Source organism: Austrofundulus limnaeus, unplaced genomic scaffold, assembly GCF_001266775.1.
Source record: "Austrofundulus limnaeus strain Quisiro unplaced genomic scaffold, Austrofundulus_limnaeus-1.0 Scaffold418, whole genome shotgun sequence".
In the NCBI taxonomy this organism is placed as follows: domain Eukaryota; kingdom Metazoa; phylum Chordata; class Actinopteri; order Cyprinodontiformes; family Rivulidae; genus Austrofundulus; species Austrofundulus limnaeus.
The window spans coordinates 422,949-433,110 of NW_013952820.1; the positions used below are offsets into that span (position 1 = coordinate 422,949).

The following is a 10,162-nucleotide window of genomic DNA, read 5'->3' on the forward strand; positions in this document are numbered from 1 at the left end:
CAAAGAGTAAAAAGTAACAGAAACAAATAAAATGTAAAAATAAAAATAGATTAAAAAATAAAATAAAAAAATAAAAAAACAATGTATCTATATAAAATCTATGTAAAAATCTATGTAAAAATCAGGCAAACCAATTGTCAAATATGCCTATGCAATCTGACTTATGGTGACATTTTTTTTTCTGGTCACCATAACAGTGTCATTTTATGTTCTGAAAGCTGCATGATGATCTGTCCCTTTTGGTTAGGAGTAGACCTATCACTAAATCAGAAAAAGTGAAATGCCCCTTTAAATTCACTGTCGGTGATTATCAATATTGCACCTGTTTTTTGGGTAAAGTTATTAAAATTAGTTTTAAACATGCAGCTGTGGGTCATTATCGTTTGGCACAATGACGTGTTAAAATTGAAAATAAATCAATAAACAACATAAAAAGGTAAAAAGCACCCCTAAACTCAATTGATATGATAAATTATGACACATTAATTAACCTTATCTCAGCTGTAGCAGTGCGTTTAAAAACAGGATAATGAAACTAGTTTAATGAATAATCTGTCTCTGAAATAATTATCAAATCAAGTGTTTACTTATGTAGGTAAATGTATATTAAACAACCTGGTAAAATACACCAGAATGCTGGAAAGGGCATCTATTTCATTCTAAATTTTCTGGGGGAGGACCCCCAGACCCCACAACAGTGTGTCCCCCCACTTTTAAAATGTTTTGACGCCCATGTTTATAAGGTAGTCACTGCCTACAGTATATGAGGACATAAGGAAATGACCAAAATATAAAGATCTGTAGAAGCTTTCAGGTAAAAACAAATGTCATTTTCCTGGCCACCCCTGTGTGAGTAGTGGTCCCCGTCTGGCCACCCCTGAGAAAAATGTCTGGCTCCACCACTGCTTGGGACAAGCTTTTTCCTCACATGCAAATGCGCAAAGAATTGCATGATTGGTCATAAGTTTGTGAGCATGTTTTTTTCATGCAGAAAAGTGCTCAGACAATAAAGTTGAAGCATTTTGCTTCAGCTATTTTGCTTCTAGAAGTCAGCTGTTGTGCGTGCAAACATGGATAGTTTTGAGTAGCAGTTGTCCGAGGTATTCAGAAAATACGTCCATGATTCTTTCATGCACTTGTAAAGAAATTCAATTAGCCAAATACTCACAGATGGAGAAAACACAGATATTGTGCACGGAGGAACAGATTTGTGGCCAAAATGCAAATATCAGAGTGGAGTTTCTCACCAAGTGGGAAGAAACCCCGTGCTGTGACATGTACAACGGCGGGAAAGGTTTCCCAGGAGCTGTGTATGCGAAAACGAACGTCAAGCAACCACGTGACCCCGTGTCAACTGTTCATCTTCAGATCGGGTATGTTGGACCCTTAAGCCTTTCCACCTCACATGACAAATTATTTTTCTTCTTTGTTTTTTCTGAGAAAAATGACCAAACTTACTAAACAAGAACTATGCAACTCTCTTGTATTAAATAAAAAAACATTTCCTTTTTTGACCTTAGGGAAAACAATTCAACACAACTAGTTAAGTAAAGAGCTTTGTTACCCACAGGCAGGTACAGTACAGTCCCTGGTGTTATGGTACAATCTGTGGAACTGTCTCCGGCATCGTGGTTTAAAGGCAAGAGGACCTGAGGACATAAAAAGTCAGACGTTAGTTAAGTTTTGTTTCTTTATATCCTGTGAGCACACTTAGAGTGTCTATGACATGACATATGAACACATAACCCCGGTCCTGTTTTCTGTTCAGAGGCTTCCTGTTCACCTGTGAATTGATTTTAAGATTTTACTGCCGGCTTTTAAAGTTTTTAATGGTTTGGCCCCCATTACATTTATGATCTCCTTAACATCAACACTCCAGTCAGAGAACTCTGGACTTTTAGTTGAGGTTTTTTTAGTTAATTTATTTCATTCTTATAATCAACAAAGAACCAAAAAAAATCAAAATAAATAAATAAAACTAAGTAAATTGATTGTTGAATGAAAAGGGTGCAGAAAGAAAATCTGCCCCTTTTTAAAAAAACAACTTCAAACAAACAACACCTTAAACATAAACAATCTCCATATCTGAAAACAAGAACAAACAAGGAATCAAACAATAGCTTCACTAAACACTACATAGCATCATACTTTCTTAATAAATTTAATTTATCAATCTTTTTAAACATATAACTCATTGTGGAAGTTTTTATATAATTGTAGTTTGTATATTAGTAGTTTCTTTTATATGTTCCTTGGTCCAAAATTAAATCCAGAGGTGGGCATTTGATGCTCCAAAATTATGGAACAGTCTAACCCTTCATATTTGGTCTGCTGAAACTGTTGAGGCTTTTAAATCTTTGCTGAAGATCCATCCTTTTTCCTGGGTTTTTGATTCAGACAGAGTTTGAGGTTCAGTTGGAGCTGATGTCTTTTTTCTTATAGTGTGTTTCTGTACTTTATTTTTATTTTGTTTAAATGATAGAAGTCTTTGACTAAACTGTGAAGCACTTTGCTCAGCTTTTGTTGTTAATGTGCTACGTATATGAATAAATTTGACACTGACATTGACATGACTTGAAACCACATTAAATAACACATTCCCAACTCATTAAGATCTGTGCCAAAGTTTGTGCCCTGGGGGCTTTTTTAATTTAGTTTTTCAATAATCAGGAAACTGATCCAAAGCTAAATCTGAGCAGGGATCCATGTGTGTTGCTTTTTATTTTAAATTTTGATCCCTGTTCCGCTTAATTAGATTTAGTTATTTAAACAATTTATTCAGGTTGATTTAATAAAAGTAGTTTGTTAGAAATGAACGTTTAAATGTATTTGTTTAATTTAAGTTATTCAAGGTTCTTGGTTATTTTTAGGTTTTTAAAACATTTTTTGACTTCTAGGCATTAAAAAAAACTTGGTTACATTTAAGTATTAAAATATTCTTATAGGAATGGACATACCTCAAACTTACCTGATTGTGAATAAGAATAAAGTGTTTAAGTGAAGGTAAACATTAAAATGTTGATCGGTTTAGACATTACAAATACATGGTAAAGATTTTGACATTAAAAGTTCATAATTGTATTTAGAAGTTAGGAGTTGGAAAAAATAGCATAAATTGCACAGCCTGGTTAAAACCAGGTTTTGCTTTGCTTCACACAAGGGTCTGGACTTTCGGCTATAGAGAAGCGATTCTTGCTGGAGGTGTGGCCTCTGTTGAAGTTTAAAATGATTGGATTGGTTGGCTGCAACGTACGTATGCCAGCTCCACTGTGAAGGAGGCTAAGCTAAGAAGCTAACTGGAAACCGTGTGCGCTGTAAACAACCCTACTGAGAGGAGAGAAGTACCGAGCCGAATGAGACGACTGTAAATGAGAGCTGCTGCTTTGTCAGACAAATATAATTTAATTTGGAAGCCTTATCAACACAGACTGGCTTCATTCACTTCCTCCACTGGCATTGCTAACTCACTAAGCAGCCACTGTGCAGAACATCTATGTCGTTCCAAACTCCTTCTGTTCTCTGATTGGCCTGAACAAAATTCTCCTGAAGAAATCCTTGTCTATGGGAGAAATCCCAGACGGAGAAGTGAAGGGAAACTAGAATTGAGCGGAGCTGTGTAGGAAGGCACGGGCCAGGCTATAAATGACATGGTTAGGTTCAAATGTCAAAAGTACATAATAATGTTTAAGTACAAAATATCTGGTAGGATTTAGGCCTTAAACAGTTGTGAGCGGTTCAGGCATGTTTCATACATACTAAGGTTATCAGTTCAGACATTTAAAGCTTGTGGTTTTATGTACACTTTGAAATACTCAAAAAAGTTAAGTTTACGAATTAAAAGACAAAGTAACAGTTAGACATGGTATGCAAGTATGTTTGAGTTTAAAAATATTTGGTTAGGGTTATAGATTTCAAGGTAATGACTAGGTTTAGATATTATAGTGGTTATTGATCGGCTTTAGGTAAAACAGAAGTAAAGTGTAGGCATTAAAAGTACTGACTTAACTTTAGGAAAAACAAGGTTTTGGTTGCAGTTGAAAGTTATTCTGATTGATATTTTACTACTATATTTTCAGGGGTTCTAAGGAGTAAAGTCACACTGTTTGGTACTCAGATGCATGTTAAAACATAACAATACACACATGAAGTAGGATTTGATGAACAGAAAGTGAAAATTGATTAAGTCAGTTGTGTTAGTGTTACAGGCTGACAACTCTTGGGCATTTCATTAGTTTAGAAAATTGTTACATTTAAAGTACAGACTTAGCAGTTCAATGTAGCACTAAATATTTTGTTAAACATTCAACTTGCTGAAATTCAAAAGCTGCTCATAACCAGTGGTTTACTTGGACAAAAAGGCAATGGATGTCCCTACCTGTCAAGTGGCTGATGAATTGTTCCTTGTGTTTTGATTCTCTGAGGCGACTCTCTGAGAAAGCAAAGTTATAAGAGCAAGGATTAGGAACTTTTAATGATATTTTTATCTATATGAATCAGAACAAGCATTATCTCAAATCTATGTGCTTTTAAACCCAGCATGTTAACAATTTGAAGACAGCCAGAAGTAATTGACATTAAGGTAACAAAACATTCCCCTTACTTGATTTTAGGAAGAGAGAAATATCACTAAAATATATTTTGTTATACGCTTTTGTCTTTTTAAAATCAGAAACTCCTTCCAAATTTTGAACTTAGCAAAGAGTGCTTGACCATGCTATGACCCAAATTTTACCTTGAATGATTGAATGAGAGATGTGGTTACTTCAACTCATCCATGAACCAGGCGTGGCTATTATGTATTCAAAGTACAGCACATTTAGACATCCTTTGGCCTTCAGTACTTCTCAGCACCATAACTGAATTATCAAAAGCTGACCACATCCGTTCCAATGGGGTCTGCTAACTTAGAAATTAGTTGGACTTTTTGCTTTTGGCATAAATATTTTAATGTTCATGGTTACAAATGAAATGTGTATGAGTTGGTTTGAAAACCAACCTTCAAAGCAATTTTCAGGACCATAACTGAATCATTTCTCAAAGACTGACCACATTAGTTCCAGCTTGGTGCTAACTTGAAAATCTGGTTGAATTTTTCCTTTCGGCAAAAATATTTTAATGTTTTTGTTTATAAATTTAAAGTTCATGAGTTAGTTTGACAGCCAACCTTGTGACACAGTCAAGGAAACACTGCCAATTGCTGCTTTAGACAAAAGGACTGTTGTTTTAAACAAAAATCTCCTAAAAATGCAGAAACTGAGTTTATTTTTTTCTTGCAGGCAACATTAAGCACCAGAAGGTCTGAAATGTGCCTTCAGTACAGATAAACGTGCTTCAGTTTAACAATTTTAATCGATAAATTCAATGAATCAGTCAATTGATCAATATGTCATTTAGTGAGCTTTAAAAACTAATAGAACTTTTTTTATTTAGGATCAGCACCTTGGACAGAGATAGCAACTTTCACAAACATTGCAAATGTTTAAATCAAAATAGTATTTGACAGAGTAGATTAAAAAAAAATCATGATGAAAGTTCAGTTATTGCTTTTCATTGGGAAAGTGATTTTTCTATGAAACAGCTGTGTTGTTTCTGTTTGTGTGCATCATGACCCAGTCTGTCCACCAGTCATGTTCTAAATATTGGATTTAGCTTCAAAATTGGTTTTAATTCATTTTCACATGCTTATTTTTGTTTGCCAGCTCATAACTCTTTATTATTTACTTCTTCAGCAAGTGTTACAAAAAAAAAAACATTAAGTTTAGGGATTAAAATACACCCTTTTCCTGTTAGAAGAAAGTGCCATTAAGTTTCCTGTGGCAATTAGTCCAATAAATTTTATACCCCAGTTGGTAAAACATGTTTTAAGTCAACTACAGCATTAAGGAATCTGAACAAATGATTAAAAAATATTCACGCATGTTTATACGCAAACATATTTCACAATATCCCTCTCACGGTAAAAATTTTATAGCTCACGTTTTGTTATCTACAGGAGGTTTCATAGAACCACCAAAAACAAAAAAAACAGGTTGCATGCTGTGGTTTCTTTGCAGCAAAAATGTCAAAATAATCTGATGAAAGAGGATTAAAATACAGTAGTAATTTTTTTATAATAATGACCACAATCGGCAGTTTATATGTGTTCCCAGTTTGTAATTGTCAGCAGAGTTACATGAAATTAAATTTATATTTTGTGTAATGTTGCTCACCTTGATAAGTATTTGTTAAATTTATTTAAAGATAATCCTAGACAGAGTTCAGAACTGCAAAAGGTGCAAAGTATTAAGATCAATTAAATTACACGCTATTGTCCAAAATGGAAATTTGTTTTAGATCACAAGCTGCTGCAATACCCAATCTATTAATGATGATATGACATAAATACAAAAACATAAAAAGTAAAATAAAACATACTCTAATTAAAAAAATGTTCACATGTTAAGGGGTTAAGTTAATAAAAGGCTATCATGGTTTTTCAACAATCCAGAACCAAGTCAGGTTAAATGGGTGAATCTAAATAAAACCAACAGTAGTTTATTTGTTTGAGAATAAAACCTCAGGGGAAGTTACATTTGTACAGGCGACCTCAAACAACACATTGATTTTATTGAGTTTGTAAGATTTTAAGACTGTGAAGCTACACTCGAAACTGTTTTATAAAATATTGTTCTTTATATGGAATCTCATAATAATATTGATCTCTAAAAATTGTATAAAACTATGAATCTAAATAGCTTTTGAGGGGAACTTTCATTTTCTGCTTGTTGACTTTAAAACCAACTGCAAGACTACAGACAAACTGGTTTTACCTCTTCATCGATAAAGAAAATGTAGGCCTACATCCAGGGGCGGATCTATGATTTTTCTGAGTAAGGGGCCATCAAGGAGCCACAATATTCATAGAGGTGCCAAGTCTTGGTTCAACATCCTTTCACATAAATTCCCAGTGTATACATTTTACACTTCAAACACTTGTAATGTAATTATTTTTTTAAAAGATACCACTTTACAATACGGCTCCCCTTATAGATGGCTTTTAAAGAGTTTATAGATAGGTTATTAATTAATCTGTAAACACTTAAAAAATGATTAATACGTGTTTATTTTGCAAGAATTAAGGACAAGAAAGAGACAAAATTTTCCAGTTTCATTTATTAATGATTAACGAAGTGTAAACTTTACAAATGAATTAATAGCCTATCTATACACTCTTTAAGTCATCTATAAGGGGAGTCTTATTGTAAAGTGGTACCAAAAATCTTGTACAGTAAATTATCCTCACCAGTTTTTTCATACATTTTACTGAACATAGATAAAATATTTTCAAACACACAACATGTGAGAAAATCCAGCCATCATTTGTCAGCTGAAAGACTTTTTTGCAGGATTGTTCACATTTTAAGAAGAGAAGAATTCTGYAAGCTTGATTCATTCTGGACTTTACTATTTGACTCATTAACTCAACTAATGTTTGAACATGGAACTGCATCCACCATCATCACCCCAAAGTAAAGGACAGATGAGTGACAGGAAAGGGGCACTTCAGGGGGGCAATCAGATTTCAGCTGGGGCCAGTGCCCCTGTGGCCCCAACCCTAGAACCGCACCTGCCAACATCGTTATCTTACAGTAATAGAGAAGATTTGTTAGTTTGTCTCGGTGATTTAAACAAAAAAAATCAAAGACTCAACTTTAAATTTCATTCACCGAATCTTCGATTTAAAGACAATAAAACCACAAAATGAAAATTGTTAATCTTCAAGATCGTGTGTTGCAGATTGTTACTGTTCCAAAACTGACCGTGGTTAGACTTGGCCGCCCTTTTCGGAACTTTCTCTCCATTTTCGATAGCCCCCAATGGGGCTCTGTGGGAGCGGTCGGTCCCGCGGCCCCCAGCCCGGGAACCGGAGCCTCTGTGCCGGTGCGTAGCATGGCAGCGTCCCGCGGGCAGCAGGAGAAGGATGAGGACAAGGACGAAGAGGAGCCGAGGGAACAACATCTCTGCAAACCTGCAGGAACAAACCTTTATACCAAAGCTTTCTTCTATTTTCAGCTATAGTTTTTTTTTTTTTTTTTTCAGTTTTTTCAAGTTCAAGTTTTTTCTACTAAAAACACCTGTGCATCTATGCACCAATGAAATTAGACTATTTTTAGGAAAAATATTAGAAGTGCCAATACACAAGTTCAATAACAAATAATTTAATGGACTGTCTGAGTAATTTCTGAGTAATTACAGTGTACTTTCTTTATGTTTTTGTTGTTCTCAGCATTTAGACACATTAGGTTACCTCCCCTATCCGTTCCGGTTGGCTCGGTGCGGCTCAGCGCCTCCTCTCCCCGGCGCGCCGCTCTCTGATCCTGGGGCCTCCTTTCCGGGTTCCTCTCGACCCAGGACCAAAACTTCTCGCTTTCTCTTATTTGTTATCCCGGGTTAGTCGCACCCCGAGCCACGTGCCAAGTGTTGTGGTTCGATGGCATCTTAAACCGGCGCGCGGAGCTGGAGGAGCGCGTGGAGAGGATCAAAACAGCTTCATCCTCAGCAGCAGCAGGTTATCAAACAGCGGGACGGATTCAAGCCTTTGGTACAAGGTAAACAAAAGTATATAACAGCTCACACTAATCAGAATGATCCCCGCACGCTCCCTTGTTTTTGGACTGTGGAAATAATCCTCCTCCTTTCTCTCCATGCACAACTTTATGAGGAATGAGGAAGAGGAGGTGTGTTTGGACCGCGCGCGCACACACACACACACACACACACACAAACCCGCGTGCAGCAGACGGAGACGGGTTCAGTGCGGAGTGCAGGCAGCGGCCCAGCACCTCCTGTCTGTGTAGAGAAAAATGATCCATGTCCTTACAGTTTATCTCACAATTTGCTAAAACACTACACCCTGTTTGAATAAAATGCACAGTTCCCTGAACCCATTTATGTTAAGTTTTGACTAGGAGAAGAACCCAAATCCGGACGGAGGTAAGAGTTTTAGTAAGAAAAATGTTTATTTTAACAAAAATAAACAAAAAGCTGTCGATGCAGCAAAAACTAAATAACAATGACAACAAGGGAGAAGCATAACAGCTGGGTAAACCAAACAATGAGCCAGTGAGGGTGTGGAGTAAAAGACCAGTATATACAGTATACAGAGGGAATGAGGAAATGATGAACACCTGGCGGCAGGACTGATTGGGGATGACTGAGCAGGTGAGGATGATTAACTGATAATTGACTAGAAATTAGGCTGAGGATAACTGGAGGGTGGAAACACAGGGAAACACAAAAAAAAAACAAAAACAAAATACACATCCTCACAATTTAGTAGCTAAGAATGCCTTTGGAAGAACTCGTTTCACCCAGTTCTCACACTAAAAAACCTTTTGTTCTGTGATTCACATGGCTTCCATGCACACGTAGTAAAAGTGAGACACAAATCAACACGTGTTGGATATGTCCCTTTGTCATTTCCAGATCTTGTAGAGATAATTTAAATATATATATATCGCCCATTTCCATCTTGTTCCAGTAGCCCATTTTTCATCAAGGTGCTCTGGTTCCCCAGCACCTGACGCAGACCTTGTTTGGCCTGGGCGACGTCTGAGCAGTAGCCCATTTTTCATCAAGGTGCTCTGGTTCCCCAGCACCTGACGCAGACCTTGTTTGGCCGGGCGACGTCTGAGCCGGCATGTCATGTTTATTAATGTCTCTCATGGTATGAGGTAGGCCATATAGATCCTAAGGGTCTTGCCTAAGGACCCACCCTGCATAGCTCAATTTTGTTGTTTGCCCCAGCCTGGATTCGAACCCTGGTCCCGGGTGGAAGACCGGTGACTTGCCCACTGAGCTATACAGTGAGCTCACCCTGAGACAAGCCGTAAGGAAGGAGGCAGAGGACTAGTGAGTGTGAGAGCCACTGTCCAGGATGAAACATCCAAGATCCATAAATACATCAAGGACAAAGCCTCAAACACCAACTTAAAGAACAGATTGCGTTTTATTCAGAGGAAATGGAAAACAAATAGAAAACAATTGAAAACGCAGAAATCGATGGCCGACCTTCAAAAACCATTCCAGGACACGAAGAAACACCATCTTTTACTCGACAAGTCAAAGTCACAACCTGAAACAATTAATGAAACTGTGCCAAATGTGAAGGAACGGGTAAAAG

At 36.8% G+C, this 10,162-nt stretch overlaps 1 protein-coding gene and 1 long non-coding RNA gene across 3 annotated transcripts in view; one reads left to right on the forward strand and one right to left on the reverse strand.

Annotated features, from left to right (window-relative positions):
- The window catches only part of LOC106529009 (protein FAM150B), a 25,259-nt gene extending 16,596 nt beyond the window's left edge, over positions 1 to 8,663 (reverse strand). The window contains exons 1-4 of one of the 2 annotated variants that reach the window (XM_014024313.1): positions 8,288 to 8,663; positions 7,800 to 8,008; positions 4,376 to 4,429; positions 1,569 to 1,649 (exon numbers count right to left, since the gene is read on the reverse strand). In XM_014024313.1, the coding sequence (XP_013879767.1) occupies positions 1,569 to 1,649; positions 4,376 to 4,429; positions 7,800 to 7,998 (334 nt within the window). In that variant the 5' untranslated portion in view covers positions 7,999 to 8,008; positions 8,288 to 8,663. The other variant, XM_014024312.1, reaches the window with a different exon arrangement.
- Positions 1 to 9,956, forward strand: part of LOC106529010 (uncharacterized) — a 13,182-nt gene extending 3,226 nt beyond the window's left edge. Inside the window, exons 2-3 of the long non-coding RNA XR_001311573.1 lie at positions 4,166 to 4,168; positions 9,862 to 9,956. This is a non-coding gene — a long non-coding RNA (uncharacterized LOC106529010). The remainder of the gene's footprint in view (positions 1 to 4,165; positions 4,169 to 9,861) is intronic.
- The last annotated feature ends 206 nt before the right edge of the window (positions 9,957 to 10,162 follow it).